Source organism: Pseudopodoces humilis, chromosome 30 (assembly GCF_049639895.1).
Source record: "Pseudopodoces humilis isolate 2021_Gansu_Grassland_sample_001 chromosome 30, ASM4963989v1, whole genome shotgun sequence".
Classification (NCBI taxonomy): Eukaryota; Metazoa; Chordata; class Aves; order Passeriformes; family Paridae; genus Pseudopodoces; species Pseudopodoces humilis.
Window position 1 is genome coordinate 3605922 of NC_142229.1, and position 24508 is coordinate 3630429.

The 24508-nt window shown below is 51.6% G+C and overlaps 1 protein-coding gene across 4 annotated transcripts in view; it reads right to left on the reverse strand.

The window, feature by feature from the left end:
- Positions 1 to 23752, reverse strand: part of OGDH (oxoglutarate dehydrogenase) — a 29538-nt gene extending 5786 nt beyond the window's left edge. The window contains exons 1-11 of one of the 4 annotated variants that reach the window (XM_014261444.2): positions 23683 to 23752; positions 20145 to 20393; positions 16273 to 16461; positions 12389 to 12491; positions 7591 to 7635; positions 5103 to 5218; positions 3822 to 3976; positions 3254 to 3400; positions 2715 to 2805; positions 1664 to 1843; positions 500 to 628 (exon numbers count right to left, since the gene is read on the reverse strand). In XM_014261444.2, coding sequence (XP_014116919.1) covers positions 500 to 628; positions 1664 to 1843; positions 2715 to 2805; positions 3254 to 3400; positions 3822 to 3976; positions 5103 to 5218; positions 7591 to 7635; positions 12389 to 12491; positions 16273 to 16461; positions 20145 to 20366 — 1377 coding nt within the window. In that variant the 5' untranslated portion in view covers positions 20367 to 20393; positions 23683 to 23752. Of the gene's footprint in view, positions 1 to 499; positions 629 to 1663; positions 1844 to 2714; positions 2806 to 3253; positions 3401 to 3821; positions 3977 to 5102; positions 5219 to 7590; positions 7636 to 12388; positions 12492 to 12609; positions 12701 to 16272; positions 16462 to 20144; positions 20394 to 23682 lie in introns of all 4 variants that reach the window. The other 3 variants (XM_088068303.1, XM_005532894.3, XM_088068304.1) reach the window with 3 other exon arrangements.
- Positions 23753 to 24508: the final 756 nt, after the last annotated feature.

Sequence of the window (24508 nt, forward strand, 5' to 3'; positions counted from 1 at the left end):
GGACACATCTTTGCTATGTAGCTCCTTCTTTGGACACTGGTGTCACAGCTGTCTCAGCATGAGGCAGCTGCACTTCGCTGTCCCAGGAAACTGTCCACACAGCTCCAAGAGCAGCTCAGCTGCTCAGCTGGGCTGTGGATGCACAACCTGCCTATCTCCTGTGTCTGGACACAGTGGCACATCCAGGTACCTGGTGCAGCTGTGGGGACAGGCTTGTCCCAGTGAAACGCCTCTGGTTTCCATGGTGGCAGACAGGATCAGGCCTGTCAGACCTCGCACACTGAGCATCAGGTTTTATCATCTCTGCACCAGACTGGGCTCAAAAGCTGCTGCTGTTAAGCAGCTGGGTGAGAAGTACCCCCTGCTGACCCCAGGTTAGGGCTCCTGCCAGGAACACTGGCAAGGAAACAGCTGCTGCTGGTTCCAGCTACTCCCTGGCCCAGAGGCTGCAGAGACAACTCTGCCAGGGACCCACAAGCACAGGATATTCGCTCCTCACCTGGTTGTTGACCACAACATGGACAGTGCCATGGGTGGTGTAGGAGGGAAGGTCGCTCAGGTGAAATGTCTCATACACAATGCCCTGCCCTGCAAATGCAGCATCTCCATGCAGAAGGATGGACATCACCTGGGAGGGGAGAAGCCATGGCGGTTATCAGGGACAGCGAGCAGGGCATCACCAGGAAACAGCCCAGCTCTCCTCCCCATGAGCTTTCAGCACTCCAGAAAGGACAAGGAGCAGCTCATCAACACATCCAATACCTTCCCAGGGGATGGCAGTGGAGTCAGCCATGGCTGACACACCACTGGCAGAGACTGTGGCCACCAGCCCCACCCCGGCAAGGTCAGCACACTTGGGGCACCCTGAGCAGACAGCAAAACACCTGGTATGCCCCACCTGGGCAGCAAATCCCATTCCCAAATACATACATCCCAAAGCAAAGCCTTTTTCTCACTGGAAAGAAGAGAAGAAAGTCCTGTTCCCTCACACTTTCAGCCCAGAAGCCCCATGGGCAGGAGCAGACCCAGGAGCTTCAGAGCCACTGACGTTATTTTGTCACCATCCCAGGGGCTGGCTGAGGACACTGCCTGCCAGGCGAGGACAGGATCTGTCTATTTATACCCAGCCCTTGGGGTGTAGGAGGGAGGGAAGCTCTTTGGATCTCACTTTTCCACTTGGGGTTGGAGACAGGTCTGCAATGAATCACACAGCAAACAGCTCCCTACAGCCCCTTCCCACTGGGGTGTGGAGAACTGCCTCCTGTTGCCAGCTCCAGCTTTCCCAGTCCTAGGAATGGTTATTTCTAGTCACATTGAGATCCTGCTGCCAAGCCCTCCAAGGGGTGGTGCTTGGATTGCCTTGGGGTTCCGCTCATGTCCCTCTCTTTCAGTCAGGGGTTGTCCATTTGCTGTGCCCATAGCCCAGCTTAGTCAGTTCAGACATGAAGAAATCAGCGATGGGAGCCTAGGGTGAGCAGGCCCCTCCCCAAGTTATCTCCAAAAACAGAAGGGGAAGGATGGGGGAGCAAAATCAGGGTGACAGCAGGGGAAGGAGCACATCAAACAGAAAGCAGAGAAGCTACTTCACTTTCCCACCAGCCTGTCTCCACCAAAATCCATCCAGCCTAGGCCTCTTCACTACACACATCTGAGCGGCACTCACCTTCTTCCCCTCTGTGTCTCCACAGTAAAACTGCTCTGCCTTAGTCTTGCCTTGAACAACAGGATCAGCTGCTTCCAAATGAGAAGGATTTGCCACCAAAGAAAGGGTGATGTTCCTGTCAGTGACGCGGTTAATCCGCCGGTGGTACATTCCCAGGTGGTACTTCACATCACCGGAGCCCTGGTGGAGAGGAGAAGAGAGTCACCCCTAGGAGCATGAGTGGCTGTTGGGTGTGGAAGGAGACAGCATGCTGGCCTCAAGGCTGGAAGAGGGTGGCATTTTTTGGAGGTACTGCCACAACACAGAAGACACTCACTGAAGGAGCTGAACTGGCACCCAGGAAAGCCTGTTCCAGGTGCCAAACCACCACCAACTTCAGACATGCACCCAGCCCATCTAAATACAGCTGAAGGTGTGGGGGATGAAGCAAGTGTGGTAGGTTGGGCAAAGACCCTGAATAACAGGTAATGCTTCCCTGAACTCTACCGGCACTGCAGCAGCACGGCCATCCATAGCAACATTCCCAATATGTGGCCAGGTATCCCATCAGGACACCTTGAGGCCCCAGGCTGCTGCTTTCTCACCTTGAAATCCCAATGAAGATCATGGCAGGATCAAGCCAGCCCAGCCCAGCTTCCAAAAGCCATATCATCCCAGCTTATGATGCTGAAGCTTTGGAGCCTGAGTTTATTGCAGTGACAAAGCTGCTTCTGGAGCTGCTTCAGAACCCCCCAGATGGGGACCAGGGGCACAAATTAACTTCTGCTCCTGGCCACCTTCCCATCCTCTCAGCATCCACCCCAAGGCTGCTTCATGCCCTGGAGAGCTGTCAACAGCCAAGCTTGTGCTGGAGACACCAGCACACATCACCCCCAGGACAGCAAGGACAGATCAGCACTGATACCTCTACTAAGACTCTCATCACCCAGGTGTGCTTGCAACGTGGAAATACTTGTGACACCAGAAGCAGTAGCACAATCCAGCCACAGTCCTTGGGGACTGCTCAGGGACAGGCAGCAGCAGCCTGCTGCAGGTAGGGGGAGAAGCTCACCTCATCAGCTGCCTCCAGCTTAGAGTCGAACTGGCAGAAGATCTGCTCCAGCTCCTTCCTGATCACGTTGGCGAGAACATTCAGGCGTCCCCTGCAAAAGCAAGGCCACTGTTGACAGCCATTGCATGCTGACAGTGATCTACAACCCCCCACTCCCACAGCCTACACCTCGTGCAATGGCTGTGGGGTCACCCAGAGACGGGGACTTCTCAGAAGGAGTCTGAAGATCCCTCAGCGCAGATACTACATACTTGCTGTGATGCCTCAGAGTGCGCGGGTGCTGGGATTCCAGCATGATGCCAGCTCTGACCTCAAGCCACCACCCCTCTCCAAATTAATTTACAAAGAAGCTGGAAAGACCCTGATGAGTAAAGAGCAGCCAAGGCCTGAGCTCTCCAGCTGAAGTTTATCACCAACCAAGATCAATTAGGTGACGGCAGAAACCAGTGTGTCCTCCAGTACCAAACCTCAGCAGCATCCCCCGCGTCCCCCCCACTTCTACCCGCACCAAGCAGCACCATGGCTTGAGGCAAGATTACCTGTGGGGCATCCCCATGATCACATAGTCCACTCCCTTCTCACTTGATTTATCAATAATGGTCTTTAACGCTGGGATCAGCACTTCACATCCCTCCAGACCAAAACGCTTCTCTGAAGACCATTTCCGATGGAGGAACTCTTCAAACCTAGAAGGCAAAGGGAGGGAGGGATCAATGCCAGGGCTACGGCTGAGGGCAGAAACCAAAGAAGGGACAGGGACTGCACCAAGAGAGCCACAGCACTGACTGATGCTCAAACTGGTAACCTGCAGCACACAACAGTCACCTCAGTGTCTTCCCACAGAGCTCAGCTGGCCATTTCCCCCCACTCCAACACTGTGATGCACTTAATCCTTATTTTTAGATCTTTTCTTTCAGGATCAGCCACATTTTCAAGCTGTTCGCCAGCACATGATCCTGCCAGGCTGGCAGCTCACTGGCATCAACCTGCTTATTACGCTGATGGCAACAGATGATGTCAAGATGTGACTCAGCTGGTGGCTACATCACTGGCTGGGAGCAAACCTCCTGGGGAAGATATGGAAAAGGTGAAGCCCACCCAGGGTACCTGGTAGAGCGGACCAGCCTGGCCAAGAGTGTGCGCTTCTCTTCATTGGTGAACTGCATGATGCCTGGGGTCTCAAACTTCTGCCGGATCCACTGGCACTGCTCCAGGTCATTGATGAACATGAACTCCACACCAATGTGCTGGCAGTATGCCATCTGCTCCAACAGGAAATGAGGGGCCATCAGACAACAGCCAGAGCTTCAGCACCTCAAACCCAAAAAGGACTGGCACTTGCAGCACCCTGCTGAATCCCAGGACCAGGGGCTCTTTATTTCCCCCTTTACCCTTTTAGTCAAAGAGTCCCTTCTATGGCAGCAGAGACATCAACCCTCATGCAGGGCAGCTGGAGGAGGATCCTGGAGGGAGCCCAGCTGCCAGCCCTGCAACAGTCCTGCTCTAAGAGCCTTGTTTGAGTTGTACACTGAGGAAAAGGGATGTGGCAGGCCATATTCCGGGATGCTGCAGGGCAGCTCAGACCATGCACTTGACCCAGCATCGAGCTGCTTAATTCCCCTTCCCTGAGGGGCCCACGGTCAGTCCCTCGAGTCCTTTACATCCACCTCAGAGGAGAGATTTTCCCTCCTTGTGGCATCACCTGTGAGCAGTCCAAAATCCCACATCATAGGGCAGGGGAGAATCCGAAGAAGCTCCTCCCACAATGAGGAGCCCATTTCTGCAGCTGAACTAAGATGTTGGCACAGTTTTGCTTCTTTCAAGGTCAACTAGTCTCAGCAGAGACCATCTGAGCAGCCTGCAGCATGCCTGAGAGCTGCTTAAGATCAGTCCAAGCACAGAAGGGGATGAAATTTGGCAGAAGAGGGGAACTGCCTGCACAAGCTGGAATTCCCAGCCCCAGGGGTCTCAAACCTGAACCAAGACCCTCTGATGGATGCCCATGCAAGACAGCAACTGTCTTGCTGCAGTGCCTGGAGAGGGGATCACTGGCCTCCAACCCACTCCTGTGCTCTTCCAGCACCAGCTGCTGCTTCAAACTGGAATGCATAGCTTGAGAGGTTTCAAAAAAGGCAGTATCTAGCTACCTGGGGTTTGCTCCACCTTGGGCAAACCAAGTGCATTGATTCAATGCAGCAGGAAGCTGGAGGAAATCAGAGCTGAGCAGGTTACTTGAGGTGACTCTTGTGAGTAGGGCGAGCGCTGAGAAGCAGTTCCCAAACTGAAAATCTTATTATGTGCAGGTTGATTCAGGATTTTCCAAAGACAACTGCTCTTCTCCTGCCCCTGGCTGTATACACGTCTGGTATAGACCCTTGCCCTCCTTACCTCCAGCCGACGGATGATTTCCCGGAGTGGAAGAGCCGATTCGTTTCCACCGATGAATGTGGTTGTGGGCAAGTGGAAAACTTTGTCGAGGTCAGATTCATCCAGACCATAAAAGCCTGTAGGATTTGTCATGGGTGGGACAAGCAAGAAAAAGAAGGAAGGAAGAAGGATGGGAATACCATCACACGGGGACCAAGGACATTTGGAAGAGGTGGGGAAGGGACAAAAAAAAGCAGCATAAAAAAAGTAATAAGCATGAAAAAGGTTTATATGGATACAAATCAAGCCATAATTAAACAAAAAGACATTATGCACAGAACAATGAGTTATTATGGAAGGCACCACAGGAAATGAAGCACAAAGCAATGTATATGCATGGAAACAGGCAATTAAAATCCAGGGTGAGTCAGGGAGTTTGGAGCCCCAAGAACACAAAAAAACCACAACAAATTATAACAGAGGGGACAGAAAAGAAACAGGAATTGGGGAGTCACCAAGCACATCAGAGGTGTCAGCACATGGTGGGAATTAAAAATGGAGTCAACCCAGAGAATGAAACAGTTAAAACAGACACAACCAAACACACAAAACTCAAAGGAGGGAGAGACAGAGAAGCAAGAAAGAGAAAAGGGCTCTGATGGACTCTCCTGAATAGCTCAGCCCGGGAGCAGGGTGGCCAGCAGCTACTGAGGGGTTTGGCTGCCCAGGTACCTTTTCATCCCAGCCAACGGCTTTTTAGTTAGAGCTTTTGCCTAGCTCTGCTCAGCAAACCTCCTCCCTTTGGCACTGGCAGCTGATGATTTGGAGGCAGCTCCGACTCATGTTATAGGGGCTGTGGGGAGGTGAGCTGGGCCTAGAGAGGGACCAAGAGCTGGAGATTGGGATTTAGGGCTGCAGGCGAGTCCTGCTGTACCCCAAAGCCATCAGAGGTGCCTCACTACCCACTGAAGTTCATGGTTGTCTCTGGGCAAACTGAGGCACAGAGGAGGAGGGACAGTGCTGACCTTGCTAAACCGATGCAGAAAGGCAGAAGCGGGTCCAGGAACTGAAGAGTCCCATGACCCTTCTGAAGCAGGAATTTGGATGAAGGAGCGGGTCTACAGCCCTGGAACTTCTTTCAGGCTCCTGCTCATCCCTCCCGCACTCCCAACAAGGCCTGGTCCCAAGGTGTTTCCTAACCCCAGGGCAGGAGCTGCAGAAGACACACATACCACTACTCTTCCCAGCTTCCTCCAAACCAGCCCAGGACCCCGGCCAGGGGTTCTTTTAGAGAGGGGATGGGGAACGCCATCTAAACACGGCAGGGCAGTGTAACCCACCTTCCTCAGAAGAATGAAAGGCAAAAACTGACCCCTCCTGAGCTGGCCCTTTCCTTGAACTTCATCTTATAAGTGTATCCTTTGCTGTCTGGTCAGGAATGGACACTGAGCTGCAGACAGCCTGATCCCTGGAAGCGTTCAATGCCAGGCTTGAAGCAACCTGTTCTAGTGGACTGGGTAGTATGAAAAGCCCCTTCCACGCTAAGCCAGTCTGTGACTCCGTGATGACAGGGCTGGTCATGACTCATCCCTGTACAGCGTTGAGGGGTGAGTCCGGAAACCGGGAACACTCCAGTCAGCCTGTAGTGGACACATTCTTGGCTGCCACTGCTGTTCATCCCCCTCTACTGCACACACCACCCTCCTGGACACTAGAGTCCCAGGAGAAGGAATGAAGCCAGGCTCCAGCAGCTCTGCTCTGGAGCTATGCCTGGGAACACTGAACCAGACAGGAACTGAGAACTTGGCCCCATGTCCCTGGGGCTTCTCTTTGGTTCCCATTCGAACAGAATTCCCAGGGGGAGGCAGTAAGGAGCATCCCAGACAAACTGCCTGTTGAAGGGTTTCAGGGAATCCTCAGTAATTTGCTGAAGCTTGCAGACCTACAGCACAGGGCTTTGGCTTGTTCTGCTGTGATGCTTTGAAGACACTGGCACACTTTGGGGAGTGATCAGATTTCACAAGGAGTTTTAGGACATCTAAGCATCTTTGCTTCTTCTTTGCTGCAGCCTGCCAGCTCTGACAACGCTCGGTATTTATAGGCAGCAACACCATCACATGGAGGAAGACAAGGGACGAGCTGCCAAATTTTCCCTGCGACAAAACCAGAAGAGAGCTTGGATTTTTAGGAGCCTTAAACCAATGAGGGAGATTGAGGCCTTGTAAAATTAATATTCACAACAGAACATGTACTCTAGGAAGCCAGGCATGCAAACACAGTATAGAAAAGGCCATTAAGGCTCAAACTGAGGATTTATACAAGGCAAAGTGTCACTAACCATACACCTACATCAAGACTTTGAGTAGAAATTAAAAATAAAACATGCCGCAAAACTCAGGAATGATGGGAGATGGGAGGGGTCCACTTTACCAGCTCAGTTCATGACCAGAATAACCTATTCAAAGAGAGTCCTGCACTCCAGAGGGTTAAAGGCTCATTAATTGCATACCTCCTACTGTTAACACTCTCAGTCGCTCCTTGAACACTGCGAGGTCTGGGGCGGGGAGCAGGGAGGGGGATGCAGAAAGGGAGAAGATAGAGAGATGCAGTCAAAGTTAGTAAAAAAAACCTGGAACTGTGAAAACTAGTCATAGAAAGCACAAGTCAAAAAAATACAGTATTTAAAATACAGTCAAAATCTATCAGAGGCAAAAGGGCAGGGATGGAGGATGACTACACACTAGGCAGAAGAGAAATCTTGGTGGGAAGTCTGATGAGAGGAGGAAGGAGCAGGAGGGGAAGGGGGGAATCAGACACTGGGGAGCAGTTGAGCTGCATGGTTTGAGATCTCCTCTTGCACCTTGATGGGAGAGAGGGTGGCCTGGCATCTTCATTTGCCACGACCAAAAGCATCCTGCCAAGCTACATCACAGGTAGTGAAACCCTCTGCAGAGCTGGAAGCTGCCTCCCACAAACACCTGCTCCAGAGGGTTTGATCTGCTTGTGCTACTGGGAGGATTTCAAGGTCAACCCACGGAGGTAAGGGTGCTGCTTTTGCACAGAGGAGGAGCATTAGGGTGTAAACAAGCAGGCAGTTCATGAGGAAGACAGAAAAGATGGCAGCACAGCAGGCATGCACAGCTGTCTCTTCTGGAGCATGCTTGGTGCAGGCAGGAGTGCCAGCACACTGGAGCAGTGGGCAAGCATGCACCACCAGAGCTGCCTCCCTGGCTAGGTTAGGTGACCTAAATGCCTCAATCTCACCTGGGTTACAAAAAAGGCCTTGGAAACACTTGTCCTTTGGGTCAGCAGGGAAAATCAGACACTTCCCCAAAGTGTGGGAAAGGAACTTAGGAGCACCTCAAGCCTAGCTCCTTGCAGGGGCTTGCCTGGCTCTTCCTGAGCTGGAGCAGGATTTCCATCAATTCCCCTTGGCATGAGGCAGAGGCAGCTGCCTTCCACAAGGAGCAAGACAGACAGACAGACACTTAGAGACACAGAGCCTTCCACACACCACCCAGATTTTAGCATGCTAAGGTACTATTTCTTTCTTTCTATTTTCAGGGTCATACTGAGTTCCTGTAGTCCTTGTTTTTCACACCATGCCAGACCAGCTGCAGTGGAAAACCAGGATGAGATTACTTTGTTTTATTTCAAATAGAAAAGACAAGAGAAAGGGGAACTAGGCAGGTTTTCTCCCTCTGATATTTTCCCCAAAGATTGCACTGCTTAATCCAAAGACAGCTTCCAAACCAGAACCAAACCATTTGCTAAACAAAAGGCAATTGAGAAGAAGGATCAATTTATGAGATTAACCATCCAACTTCCTTGAATCACAGCACTGCCAACTGTGGCAACTGTGATCGCACCACAAAAGCTGACCTTTAAAGGACTTCACTTCAGAAAGAAGAAACAAGATTGTTTCCAAGTTTCAAAACCGCCCCTGTTATTAACCACCCTGTCAAGTGCTACATATTTTTTCAAAGCAAAAAAAAGGCTTGCAGGATTTGCTTAGAAATTGGCTTTTTCTGCCACAAGCAGGCAGCACCCAACCTAAGGCCCAGCCAGAGTTCTGTGTTCTGCACCACCGCAGCTCCTTCCTCACTTCCTGAACACTATTTGCAAGCTAAATTCACCCAGTTACAGTTAGGATTGACTAGATGAGGTTTTCCAAGACAATAGTACCAGAGCAAAATCTACTCAGTATAAGTAATACTTATAGCAAGATAGAAAAATTTTTTGCTAAAATCTAGCCACCTGAGTCTGGGGTTCTACCATGAAACACAACCCCAGCATGAGCTGGCAGCTGCCACCATTATATCTTGTTCCCAAGACTCATTATTTCCTATGAATTCATGGATTTCTGGGAAGCAAAACAACACTTTAACCCAATTACAGGTATTTTCCACCATTACAGGTATTTTCATATAAAAGCCACAAAGGAACAGAGATTAAGCTCCAGGGCTTGCTCAGACACAAGAGATGCCATGCTGAAGTTCCTTCCAGCCAATGCCTATGGACTTGCTACACCTGAATGTTTCCCACCACAGGGAGCCACACTGGGACACACTGCTTGGCTTGTGGCAACTCACCCTGGGGAAGCAGGAAAACAAGAGCCTGGGCTACTTCCTCCAGATGTTGTTACAGCTGTACACTGCTTCCAACCCAGCAGGCTGGCTGGTGCTGTGAGGGAGCAGCATTGGGCTCTGCGTCCTCTGAAGCCAGGACATGACTGGAATACACCTGGCTCCTGAGAAACCAGCGGGCTCAGCAGTTTTCCAAGCTGACTTTCCCTCTGAACTGACCTTCCCCTGAAGCAGACCTGTGAGCTTAATGTGTACAAGTGGAGAGCAGTAAGGAGCAATGTCTCTCAAGGGTCTTTGCTGGAATCAGTAGGGTTTAAATCCTCCATCAATGATATGGACAGTGGAATGATGGACACCCTCAGCCAGGTGATATCACTGAGTACTGCAGTGACATGCTGGAGGGACAGGATGCCATCCAGAGGGACTTGGACAGGCTGGAAGAGAGGGAGGGACTATGTAAACTTCATTAAGTTCAACAACACCAAATGAAAGGGTTGGGGCAATCCCCAGTCCCTGGATGGATGGATGGATGGATGGATGGATGGATGGATGGATGGAAAGCAGTTCTGTAGAGAAGGACTTTTGAGGTCCTGGTGGATAAGAAGCTGGACATGAGCCAGCCACATGCACTGACAACCTAGAAATCCATACATGTCCTGGGCTGCACTGGAAGTGTGACCAGCAGGCTGAGGGGGGGTGTTCTATCCCTCTGCTTCACTCAGATGAGACCCAACCAGTGCTGCCTCCAGCACTGGGGTCCCCAGAGCAAGACAGACACTGACCTGCTGGAGCAAGTCTAGAGGAGGCCACAGAGATGCTTGAAGGTCTGGAGCTCCTCTGCTATGGAGACAGGCTGGGAAAGCCTGGAGGAGAGAAAGCTCCAGGAGATCCTGTTGTGACCTTTCAGTCTATAAAGGGCCTTAGGGGAAAGGAGCAGAGAGACTTTTTACCAAGGTCTGCAGTGCCAGGACCAGGGACAAGTGTTGCACACTGACAAAGGGTATGTCAGTGATTGGACGTAAGAAATTCTTCCCTATGAGGGTTGTAAGGCCCTAGCACAGGCTGCCCAGAGCAGCTGTGGATGCCCCATCCCTGGAAATGCTCAAGGACAGGTTGGACAGGGTTTGGAACAACCTGGTCTAGTGAAAGGTCTCCCTGCCTGTAGCAGTGGGGTTAGACTAGCTGACATCTTAAGATCCCTTCCAACCCACACCACTCTGTGAGTCTATGACTTCCTGAGCAGCACAGTAACTCTGCTCCCCACACCCGGCTCCCTTTCCTGCCAAGGAACAGCTGTCACTGCCACCACTCACAGCTGACTCAGTCTGGGTTTCATCCAGACCCTGCTCTACTCTCAAAAGGGATACACATCCACCAGGCATAAGGCTTCAGGGCTCTCCTCTCCTGCTGTGCTTCAGAACTGTAGTGGCCACAGAAGAGGCAAAAAAACCCGTTAGAAAAGCCTTTCCTCATCCTCTCCACTACCCAGAGTGGTGAGTGGCTTTAAGTTCACCTAAAAAGTCCTCCTGCTTTCCCCGCAGTGCTGCCTATGAGCACGTCTGTCTTCTCCCACAGCTGGGTTCACAGCCATCATCTCCCCACTTCTTGCCATCAGTATATCTCAGGCACAGGACACACTCCAAGCTACAGCTGGATGGCTCCTGAGGTTCAGCCAAGGGTTGGTGCTCCAGAGAAGCACGTTGGAGGCTGTGGGATGAAGCAGCTTCCTCATCATCCAGCAAACTGGTCCAATCAAAACCTATTCCCTTCCCTACCACTCCTGTCCAAAAGTCCAGCAGATCCAGGGCTGGTGTCCCTGCGCTGGCAGATGAGTAAGGAATCAAGGTGGTTTACATGCACTGTACATTCTGATAGGCTGTTTTGATTGGCGAGGTTAGTAATCATCACTGCTGCTCTACTCTACGTTAGGAGCATGAGCATGCCTCTGGAGCACTCAGAGTGCCAGCGAACTACCTTGGGAAGAACCAGTGCAGTGACACAGTTCAGCAATCTCATCCTGGCTTGGAGAATGGCAGCAAACTACAGAAATCAGCTCTAAAGCACATGGAGAGGTGCTGGGTTTAAGCACTTTCAGATCAGGATTTCAAGTCCTGGGGACCACACACACTTCTGTACAACATTCATGCAGCTCTCAGTCAAACGCATTGGGAGTTCCACCTCTCTACTTGGACAGGAATGCATCCCAAAGCTTCCTTGTTATGATCACCAGTAGGGACTCATAGCTCAGTCTTGGAAAAAGGGCAATTAAAGGATTTACACATCCTGGGGCAGGCTGGAAGTTCAGGAGGGCAGCCTCAGCCCTGCAGAGATGAACCCAGTACATTCACTCCCAGCTCTGAGGGTCCCCAAGGGCAGCAAAAGGAGCTGAGAGAACAGACCTCCAGCTCCCACCAACATAAAACCTCTCTGTTTCGCATTTCCAGAAGATGCAATTGCTTCCAGCCCTTCCGGGTTTTTGCTTCTGGATGAGCAAGATCAGTGGTAACACTGATTGGCAGTGGTTGAAGAAACATGAGCTGAGTACTGGAGTGACAGCCAGAGGGTGGCAGGACTGCACTGCTGCTGCCGGCAACTACAATTTTAGAGTGATCATTACTAAGGAAACTTCAGACCCCCGGCCTGTGAAGCAATCTACCTATGAAGCTGTGAAAGAGAGGGGAGCTCAAGCAATGTAGCACCAACTGCTCTCAAAGCCCTCACCCAGTTTGTCTGTGGATGTGATAATATCGGCTGGAAGGGAGGAGTCCAGATCTGCATCCAAGATGCCCAGTGGATCGAGTTGTGCTACATGATGCCCTCGAATCTATGAAATGCACCAGGAATGGAAAGGAGAACAGGAACCAAAAGGGAGAGAAAAACAAAAGAGGGGAGGGGTAAAAAAGTTAAATTACATTAGAGATTATTTGCAGAGTAATTCTCACCGACGTTTGGAGAAACAGTTACTGGCGCATCATCAAAATTAACACAACTAATGCCGAGAGGATCAAGCTTTGCAATGTGGTGACCCCTGACCTGGAAGCAACAACACAGATTAGTCATTAAAACAAGTTAATTGAAGAAACATTCCTTAAAAAAACAGAAAATTTCATTCAGAGTTTCCCTCTTTACATTTTCTGCAGAGCTACCCCAATTCTACCTGCAGCTGAAGCCTGGAGAAGTTGGGTTTATTGTCACCTACAGCACATAGGAAACTGCCAGCAGCCATCAGGACTGCTCTGCTCTACCTGACACCAGGTTTGGCAAGGGCATGGGGCATGGCAAGCTCCTTCACAGCACAGACAGGGTCTCCTAATGTTTTTCCAGTGTCCAACTCGAGCAGCTCCTTTCTACAGACACAGTAACTTCACACTGATGATCTTGTCCTAAGAATCACAGGCACACGAAGAGGCGATTTGCCCAAAGTAGCTGTGGTTGCCCTATCCCTGGCAGTGTTCAAGGCCAAGTTGGATGGGGCTTGTGGAACAATCTGGAAGGCTGTAGTAGGTGTCCCTGCCTGTGGCAGCAGGGCAGCAGGGTGGAACAAGATAAGCTTTAAGGACCCTTCCAATCCAAACTGTTCTGGGATTATATGAATTTTCCGGATTTTGACAGATATAGGTGTTCTCTTGCCAACAGGGCAGAGAAAACAGGCATTGCCACCAGCAGCACTAGCTCCTGAAAGGCCAAGGAACATGTCTGAGGAACACTTGCCCAGCTCTGCAACAGGTCACAGCATCCCTCTGGAGAGAGAAGCCCACAGCAGAACCTGGAGCACTCTCCTGTGAAGGGCCAGGTGGGGAAATAATGAAGAGCTTTTGCACCAAGGGAGACCTGACAGCTCCTGGCAGCAGCAATCAGGCCAGGGATTCCTGTGCTGGGTCTGAATCCACATTGGGTGCCACAGGGAACAGGAGGTGATGAGGAGTTCGGGGCTTTTGCTGCCACAGAAGTTGGTACCCATGGACAGATCCCAGCACATCTCACTGGGCAAATTCAGATCATCTTGGTGGCCAGCACCCTCCAACTGGTGAGCCACGGGTTATTCCTTGACAGTTTCAGGCTCAGCAATTCTGGGAATGCGTCAGGAAATACAACTGCCATGGTACAGGGTGCAGAACTTTCCTTGCAAGCAATGCCCTAGGCGTCAAATCTGCTACCAGTTAGGAAAAGCACTCAAATACAAGTGGATTACTAAACCGCTTGTACAAGCAGACACATTGATCTGACCTTATTTACCAGAACCCATTCCTATTCAGAGCATACCATGGGGATTTTAGGGTGGGACTTTTGTGGTTTTACCTGCCAAGGAGTCTGAAATGAGCCACTGGCATTAAGGTAAACTGTGCAGAAAGCACCATCACCCCTTGCTCTCAGCAGGGCCAGGTGACACTATAGCCCTGCGCACTGATGGCCAAAGGAAAACTCCTCTGGGCCAGCTCTGACTGTGAACTATTTGCTTGTCCATCTTGGAGCAAAGCACAGGGGTGAGCCCATCACATAGCAGTCAGCAGGATGGAAGCTCACCATGCTGCTCCCCATCGCCAGGATGCCTTCAATGGGACCAGGAGGCTGCTTAGTCCAGCAAACAGCTTTGAGCTGGGGACACCTGGTGGCTTACAGATTACCTCAGCATTTTGCAAGTACACAGAGAATCCTCAAATCAGTGTGGAAGCAAAGAAAACTTTCCCCACAGGAGCCATGCTGTTTGTTAGCATCCATATGCAACACAAGCCAAAACAAGGAAGAAGAAAGATGCTCCAAGGGCTGGAGCCTCTCTGCTCTGGAGTCAGGCTGTGAGACCTGGAGGTGTTCAGCCCGGAGAAGAGACAGCTCCAGGGGGATCTCGGAGCCCATTCCAGTGCCTAAGTAGAGTTGGAGAGGGACTTTGGGCAAGGGCCTGGAGGGACAGGCCATGAGGAATTGGCTTCCCACTGCCAGAGGGCAAGGTTAGATGGGATATCAGGAAGGAATTGTTCCCTGTGAGGTTGATGAGCCCTGGCACAGGCTGCCCAGAGAAGCTGTGGCTGCCCCATCCAGAAGTGTTCAAGGCCAGGCTGGTCCAACCCTGGAGCAACCTGGGACAATGAGAAGTATCCCTGCCCATACCAGGGGGGTGGGAACAAGATGGTCTGTAAGGCCTTTGCCAAGCCAAACCACTCTACAACTCAAAATTAATAATGACGTGGACATGCAAACGCAGTTGCAATTAAGAAGCCATCGCTGATGCTGCAGCAGAGTAGTCACTGCTCACCTGTAATTACAGGGAAAACCAAGCTTGATCCAAGTAAGAAATCATTGTGTGATGTTTTAAGTAAATTATTAACCACATGCACCTTCCTACTCTTTCGTACTTCCCTATACTGTCATGAACCTCCTCACCTGGACATCCCACTGCAGCTACAGCCCTGCTATGACACTAAGGCAGGGGGGGAGCTAGATTTCTCACTATGGACAGCTTAGAAAAATACATCCAAGAGCCATCATATTCCTGTGCTGCCACTCAGAGCCTGAAGAGATAGGCATGCTGAAGAGGTTATGGATTTTGTGTTCAAATCACTGACTTCAAGCTTCTGCTTCCAATCAGATCAGTCACTCCGTGTTCAAACACAGCATCTGCCCACTGGCAGGGGCTGCCTGAGAGCTGGCAGGGCGGTCATCTCTCATGGAATCAGCCATGCAGGTCCTCACAAACAGGTCCCGATGTTGACATCAGCACTGCAGTTGCAGCAGCAGGCACAGCACAGTGCTGTGGGCACTGTCTTGGACCCAGAGAGCAGGGCCACGGCTGGGCAGACCTTTGGACTAGCCCACAGCTACAGTTCCTGCTGTAACTCATAGCCTTTTATGTTGAATTTTCCCCATACCTCAGCAGGAACACAACTGCACAGTACAGCAAGTGCTTTGCCACAGAAACAGGTGAGAAGCTCACAGTCACAACTGCACAGCATCTGGGTTCATTAACTTCTCACCACAGCCATAATTACAGTCCCCATACATGACAAACCAGAGCACAACAAAAAGTAAAAGGATAATGCAGATTTAGAAACACATTTAAATGTTCTCCAGAGTTAAAATACTTCCTGGCCTTCCCTCAGCCAGAGGATGTTTCTTTCCTGCTCCAAACTCATTTCTTCCAGACGGCTGACTTGGCAACATTGGTCTGAGCTACAGCCCACCAGCCCCACGGGCCATTTCCAGGTTGCAAATCACATGGAAATGTTTCCTGACCTTTTGTTTTAGGACCTCTGAAGTTCTATCAGCAACAGGGGGAAGCAGGATGGGTGCTCCATGCCACTGTTAAGCATGGCAGGAGCCCATAGCACAGGAGCAGCATTCCAGACGGCAGCAAACTACCCAATGTAGAGAAGACCTCCCCCTCCCTACCACCCTGTTTGGATGACAATAGCTTTAGTCTTCCTATTGTCCAGCAAAGCATTAGTTGAGCTTCTGCCCCAACAGATCAGCTGCTCCCATTCCTAATGAGGCAGCCCAGCTCTTATCCTGCACGCTCTCCATGCAAACACGTGCATCATTCGCACTAACTCCAGCCCACCGCAAAACCCTCTACAAAGGACACGACCCTCCTTGGCATGAAGTCCCCTTACCTGATATGCCCTGATGAGAGATTGCACTGCAAGATGGTCCTCCACCAGTTTATCCACATTAGGCTGTGACTGAACCAGGGACTGGGCTTGGGACAGAGTGGAGAGGCTGGTAGTCAGTGGAGGGGGGCTTTGGTAGGCAGTGCCTGGAGCAGCTCCAGCATTGGCGTTGCGAAAAAAGATGTCCCATGACTAGGAAAAAGGAAAGAAGAGAGGTGACCACGGCCTTTGCTTGCAGTCCAAACACCTCCTCAGTAAAGGTTACAGAGGTCTCAACTTTACTGCCAAAACAGGGGACAGAGCTACCTCCTCCCCTGTACCTCAGCTCCATGCAGCTGCCACTGATGACACCCACCTGCCTTGAACAAAAGAGCACCAAAGCTCTCCCACGATTCCAACTACATCACTATCCCACTTTCCATCCATCTGGATTGTTTCTTTTGGCATGAGGCCACCACCAGAGCCACCCCCACCTTGGCAGTGGCACCAGGACAGGACACAGTGATACCTCATCCCTTGGCTCTGCTCTTGGAACCACTGCTCTGAGCAACAAGCCCCAGCCTGGACTTCCAGCTCATTTCCTTCTTCCCAGGGGAGGCCACTACTCTCTAAATATCCCAATATTTTCTGAAAAATATTTCTGCCCTGTAATCAAATACACATCTTCCTCTTTCCATGGTCTGAATGGCCAGAGACCTAAATCCCAGCATAAGTTGTGTTGTTCAGTGCTCAACCAGCAATGTTTTTATTTTTCTATCTCTTCTTCAATTTTCCCCCATCCTTTTGGTGACACCAATGACAACACTATGGAGGTACTCCTATACCAGCTCTCCCATGCCCAGAATGAGGTAGCTGCCACTTCTGCTCCTGTTTCCTCTGCAGATGGGCATTTCTAGATGTTAAGAAACATATCAAAACACTGTAAAAAAGCCCTGGACAGACTTTGTGTGCTGTCATACTTTTCCAGCACTGTCTGAAAAGCCTGGAAGTGTCCCAGGCCAAACCCAAGTTAACCAGCCTCCTTGTGTCACCAACAGATTTGGGGAAGAAGAAAGCCTGGCCAAATGAAGTCCAGTCCACATCCTCCCATCACGCTTGTGCCTCATTTCATCTTTGCCAAATGATGGCAAAGGATGAGGACACAGCAGAAGAGCAGCTGTCTGCCAGCACAGACCCAGGAAGCTAGCCAGAGCAAACAAATCCCATGGGATTTGTATGCTGGCTTCAGCCCAAGGGTCTCTCCAGTGACTGGGAGCTTAGCATCCTGCACCTTAGAAAGCACCAAATACAGCTTTGGCGATCAGAAATGGGTGAAGCCCAGCCATCCTCAGAGTGTTTAAATCAAGTAGATTTAAAGGGGTTGCTTGGGGCAGAAAGAAAACCTGCCCTTGATGGAGTCACCCCAGCTCAGCTGTTCCCTCCAGAGCTCCTCCAGTTGCAGCACCCATCACATGCCCCAGGAAGCTATTTCCAGTCCAAATTTATCCAAACATCCCATTGTCCTATCACATGACTGCATAAGGTGAATAAATTTAGAAACAGGTCATGCTAAAGGAACATAAATAAGATCTGGAACATTTTGACACTGTAACTGATTAACAATCACTCCCCCAAGGGGAAAAAAGGGGGAAGACAGAAAACACCCCACCCTGTTCTGACTACTAAGGGAAATTTCAGTGGGAAAAGAGGGAAAGCTGCTTTTTGTTCCATCCCTGCTCTTTCCTTCCCCAGGCTCACAGAGCTCCTGGGTGCCCCCAAAGCCATCAGCTCCTGCAAACAGAGGGACAAGCACCCAGGGATAGGCTCTGTGCCCTTTGAATGTAGAGGAACCTGGCTGACTACTTTGCTCCGTGGTTTAAGGCTGTTTCATGTACTGGCAAATACGCAAGAGAAAAGGAGCACCTGTCAACCTGAGAGGTAGGTGGGGATGGGTGGAGACAGGGGTGTAGCCTTTATAACCTCCCTTCTGCCATTCATACCTCTTGGAGTTGCAATTAGCTTCTGTTTTGGAAGACAAAGTTCACTTTAAACTCTACAAACAAGGTGTGGCACCAGCTGGGTCAGCTTGGGCACTTTCACCGAGTGCTTTATTGCTCCAGGGAATGATGTCCGGATGGCACAGGGCAGGCTAGGGCCCTGATAAGTGCCATAAAACCGTCAGCTTTCAACCTGCTGATGTGGTTTCGAATTCAAGAGAATCCAAAGGCTATCCCATGGGTTTCTGGAGAGCACAGAGGTGCCTCTGGAGCTCACATCTCCCATGGGAGAGGCTGAACAGCCCCATCAGAGTTGTCCTGCTTTATCATGGGAAGAAGAACTTTGCTTTAATCCAGCACTTGCCAAAGGTAACAGCAGTAATAAATTCACGGGGTTATTCCCCTCTGACTTCTCTGTGCCTGTGGCAGCTCTGTGAGCACTCCACTTGCTTTTATACCCTACATAGATGCATACAGGATATAGATACATAGACACATATTTTGGGTACAAGAGAGCTCAGATTCAGGGCAGTTTTAGACAGTCCCACAGCTGCAACACAAAGCATTAGCCTGGACTGGCTTTCCCAGCACTCCATGCACTGGCAAAGCGGGACTGATCAACCAGCTGCCTGCCATACACCAAGAGAGTTCAGGCCTTAGAGGGATCCTGAGTTCAATTACATGAGTGGAGCTCAGGGCAGGCTTCTCTATTTGGAACACTCCCAAACCAGCTCACCAAGCCAAATCAGCACCTTCTACCAGATTCAGCTCCCAAAGAAGGGTGTGAGGCTCATACTGCTATGTCCCAGTTTCCCAGCTTGGAGGTCAGGCGTGCACAGCAAGGGAAGAGGGGTGACACTTCCCATCCACTGCAGGAACCTTTTGGAGGATGCTTCAGGCTGGGATGTGCATGAAGAAGCAGAAAGTCAACATTTTTGTGAAAATCCTATGTTAAGACCTTTTTAGAACCTTCATTTTGGATGAGTGGGATCAGTGCCAATGAAAACACATCAAAACTGCTACGAGTACTGGTGCATAGGATTCCTTATACCCCTAATTGCTTTCACTCCTGGTCTGCACATGGCTCATAAATAAAGAAAATCCCTGCTCCACATCAGGACTCTAAAACTGTCCTGAAAATCCCCTGGGTAATGCTGAGACTTAGTCACTGGAGGAACATTTTCCTTGTGAAACACTGGGGATGCAGGAAAATGCTGTCAGGTTTCAGAATGCCTCCTCCCAGCCGAGCCCTCACCTGCTGGGCTCAGCCTTGCTGGAAGAGCTTCAGTGATCCAGATCAGGACAGACCTCTGCACATACTGCCCACAGCTGGATTGTTTTAAATTCAGGAGCAGCTGGTGGGTATTTCTCCGGCCACCAGACCCCGCCCCCTTCCCCATCTGTACATCAACAGTCTGGCTTTACACACACAAGCTAAAAACCAAGCTTAACTACATCTGCACCAACACAGAATACCACCAATGCCTGAGACAAAAAGGAAACCAGTCACGATGTGGAGAACACCTCCTTGCCCCTTTTCCTCATCCTCCACTCCAGAATCAACCCTCTTGATGAGCCACCAGAGATGGAAAAAATAAAGCACTGGGAACTTGCTACAGGTGGATTCCCAGAAGCCACTCCTTGTATCCGCTTGTGATCCAGGATGCTGCCCGTGTCCCAGGCCCACGGCGTTCCCTCTTGAACAGAAAAAGCTCCTCTTGGTTCTTGGTCAAGGAATCACTGTTGTTTCTTTTGGACAAAATGAGGCAGAAGGACTGTCCACAAACATCCAGCCCCTACAGATGAATTTACTCCTCCTCAAGAGGTGGTACTTACCTGCACCCACTGCTCAGACACACAGAGAAGTGAAGATGACGTCCTGGCAAGGTTAATCCTTACCTTATGTACACTTTTGGGATTTTCCAGCCAAGCATAATACATTTCCTCCACATAGTTTGAACTAGTCCCACTCAGAAATGGTTCGGCAGCCACTGGTGCACTGTAGCACCTGAGCTGTTGGAACGTCCTGGGTGCTGCCAGTCTGTGTTGGGAAATTGTCTTTACAGTCTGTGAGGCCGTCAACGGCCTCAGTTTTGCTGCACAAGTCCTTAAGTTAAGCATTTTTGTCCTGTTGCCTCACACAAGTTCCTGTTGAGGGAGAACAGAAAAGTGTGTTACAAATTATTGCAGGAGGGCACCGAACAGAGACCATCCCCTCCCCGGAGCACGGAGAACCAAGCTTAGGATTAGTTTTTAATTTGGATTAATCCACCCACCCTGTCCCACAGCCAGGTGGCTTGGGAATGCAGTTTTCACTCAGTACACTTGGCATGGCCAGGTCTGCCTCTCCCATCCCTGGCAGCCTGGCATCATCATCTCCCCTGTCATGACAGTGCAAAGCAAATTTGCTTGGGGTGTACCCAACACCAGTCTCAAATGAGCCACTGCACACCAAAGCCACCCACATCTCTTGATTTCAGCTTCTTCCATCACTCTCCCTCCCAGGTCTGGGCTTCCATTTCTCTGACCACTCTGCTTGGCTGAGGTTTTCTTCTTGGTTTGTTGTGATGTGCACCAGGATAAAGCTGGGAAGAAACCATCTACACGGAAAATCCCTTGCAAAGTAGGGGTACAGCAGTGCAAAGCACTTGAGAAGTGGGCTCCAAGAAAGACTGCTTCTCCTCAAAAGCCCAGACCCAAGAATATCAGTACAGATGAAAGACCCAGAGAAGGGCTCTGCCCTGCTCAGAGAACCCAGAAAAGTAACTTGGAGCTGGTGTGGGACCTCGGAGAGGTTCTACCTTGCAGCTTTGAGTAGGGCATGTACTGGGAGGCCTAGGGTTAGCCAGGGGGTTTGCCACAGGTCAGCCATGGGGTTTTACACACATCCAACCGATCACCACAGCCCAAGGAAAGCACTGGAGATCATCCTGAAGGAAATGCAGGCATTTGGAGCAATTCTTCTTGGAGCTGCCCTTTCCACCCGGCTCCTCCCGCAAGACACAGGACCCAAGGCTAGAGGTGACCCAGCTGGCTGGTTTCCATATCCCAGACCAGTTTAACAAGCAGCAGCCCAATGTCAAAGCAGTTACCATGTGTTCACCACATTAAAATGAAATTTCACAAGGGAAACAAAAAAACAACACACCTTCATGGCCAGCATTTTGCTAGCCAGCCTTCCAGGTCTGTCTTGCTGAATCTAGTTCAGATACCGATCTCTTCCCTGTAGGGACCAATAACAGGACCCAAGGGCTGCGTCACGGGAGGCTTAGGTCAGATATCAGAAAAAGGGTCTTCACCCAGAGGGTGTTTGGGCACTGGAACAGACTCCCCAGGGAAGTGGTCAAAGCACAAAGCCTGAGAGTTCAAGGAGCATTTGGACAATACTCTCAGGCCCAGGGTGTGACTCTTGGGGATGGTCCTATGCAGGGCCAGGAGTTGGATCTGATGATCCTTGTGGGTCCCTTCCGACTGAGCATATTCTGTGATTTTGTAGTTCTGGCTGCCTGGCATGACAGAGGCTACACTTCCCATTGCAAACTATAAGATTTTGGTTCAAAGAGCATGAGGAAGACCCAGAGGCATCTGAATTCAGACAAAGTGTTTGACAGATTTACCCGTAGGAAAAAGGGAACTACTTCTCATTTCCACGCTGCCCACAATCACACATGGCAAGAAAGGCCAGCAGGTGCAGGACCACAAGTGCCACAGCACTGGGGATTCTCCCAATTCACCCTCATCAGATCTACAGCAAAACACATAATGTTATTTTTCTGGAAGGCTGAGAAAGTCAGGGATGTTCAGCCTAGAGGAAAGAAGGCTCCAGGGTGACCTTAGAGACTCTTCCAGCTCCTAAAGGGGCTCTAAGAGAGCTGAGAAGGGACTTTAGACAAGGGCCTGGAATGACACGACACGGGGGATTGGCTTCCCACTTCCAGAGGGCAGGGTTAGATGGGATATTGGGAGGAAATTCTTCCCTGTGAGGCTGGTGAGGCCCTGGCACGGGTTTCCCAAAGAAACTATGGCTGCACCTGATTCCCTGAAGTGTCCAAGGCCTGGGTGGCTGGGGTTTGTAGCAACCTGGGCTAGTATAAGGTGCCCCTGCCTATGGTAGGGGGGTGGAAATGGATGATCTTTAGAATCCCTTCCCACTCAAAGCATTCCATGATTCTGTGATATTTTAGAGAGCCAACTGAATCAGGTGCCAGAGCACAGCCATGCATATGTAATGGAAAAAGCTTTAGGACAGAAGCAGCATCATCATCTCCAGTTTCATGTCTAGTTTTGGTGCTGTCACTCAGCATCATCCAGTGACCTCTCTGAAAAACAGTGAGGTTAATGCCAGAGCTGGACCCAAATGAGCAGAACTAACTGCTCTTTGAGGACCACTTGCAGGAAGGGTTAGCTAGGAGCCTGGACAGAGACAGGCAAGCTTGGAGCTGGGATGATTGCAAGCTGGATCAAAATAGAGATTCAGAAGCAAGGACGTAGGAAATCAAGTCTGAGACAAGGGATATCACGGTCACACAGGAATGCAAAGGTCACACTGGGAGTGCCAACTGAGGAGAGTGCAGAGGGGCAGCCAGTCACAGCCCAAACCTCACCAAAAGGTCAAACCTCAGGAATGCCCACAACAGATGATGGCCCAGAGCGCAACAATAACCAGATTAAAGTGCTAAATGTGACCCACCCGCAGCCGGGATGGAGACGTCAGCCCAGATGGCAGGTACTTGGTAACGACTTGAGACTTAGGAATACTTTCTAGGCTAAAACCAGCACAAATTCTACCTTCCAGGAAGCGGCGGGGCCAGAGCCACCGGCTGCAACCACAGCAGCGGGCACCCTTGGGCCCTCGACAGACGAGGGCCTCAGGGCGGGAGAAGGCCGGGGCAAACCCTCTGTGACCGCCACACGGCCAACCCCGGCCCACCAGACATCTCCGCGAGACGCCGCGGGCTCGGACGGCAATCCTCGACGGGCAAACAAAACGAAGCGGCTCCGCGGCGGGGCCCAGGGAGGGCGCGGGATAGACCGTGAGGCGCGTGGTAGCCCCGCGTGCCAGGGGACGCGGGAAGGGGCAGTGGGACCCTCGCCCCGCCCCGGAGAGCGCGCCAGGCCTGCCCCCGCCCCGGGCCCCCCAATCACCGCCCGTCGCCGCCGCCCGGGCTTGGCGCCCCTCGCTGTCTATAGGACCGAAGCAAGCAGCTAAGCCTTCCCATTGGCCGCAGGGCTGCCCATCTCCCCACAGTCCCGCCCCCCTCGCTCCCCTCCTCCCCGGCGCCCGGGCGGGGCCAACGGCACCCGGGCGCGGCCCCCGGCCCCCCGCCCAGCGCCGCCCCCGGCGCGACCCCCGCCCCGCTCCGGTGCCGGCCCCCGCCCCCCGCCGCCCTGCCATGCTGGGTCCGGCCCCACCATCCGGCCCTGCCGCGAAACCCACCGGCGTGTCCGTACACTCCGCTCGTAGCCCCGGCTCTGACAGCGGCCCCGACCACCAGTCCCGCCCCGCCCCGCCCCTTGCGTCACACGTCACGTTACCACGCCCCTTTATTCACGCCCGTTGATTCCGGCCTAATGCGGCTGCGCAGTCTGGCGTCAAACAGCGGGGCGGGGGCCGCGCAAGGCAAGGCACGGCACGGCACAGGCGGGGCCTGGGGCCTACTGTACGGTCCGGGGACCCCCACCATGGCCAGAGAATTCACACCACGGCCTGGAGACCCTTGGTATGGCCTGGGGACTCTCACCGTGGTCCGTGGCTCACAAACCTCATCATGGCTTGGTGACTCTCATCATGGCTTCAGGATCCCAGCCGTGGCCTGGGGACCTCTGCCATGGCCTAAGGACCTGAACTTTGTCGTGGAGGACCCCTTGCCCTGGGACACCTCAGGCTTTTGGGGATATCCCACCATGTGTGACAGCCAGCAGATGCCCAGCAGGGCACAGGAGGTGTTCTGGGAGCTCTGCATTTCTGGAAATTTCCTGACAGTGAGTCATATTGGTGCCAGTCTCAGCCACAGGAGCTGTGCAGGGCTGGATGGCACTTTCAGGAAGTGAAACAGGTGCCAGGAAAACACCCCAACAGCCCGAGTCCACGCAAGCCCAGCCACGCACATCCCCGGCCCTCCCAGCATGGTGCAATCTGGCGTGCTGGACGAACATGAGGATGAGGAGTGTCCCTAAAGGCCATGACTCTGAAGAACATGTCCCCAGGGTGGCATGAGCGGGCACAAGAAACAGAGCGGACAGCAAGGTCCTGCACCCATTGG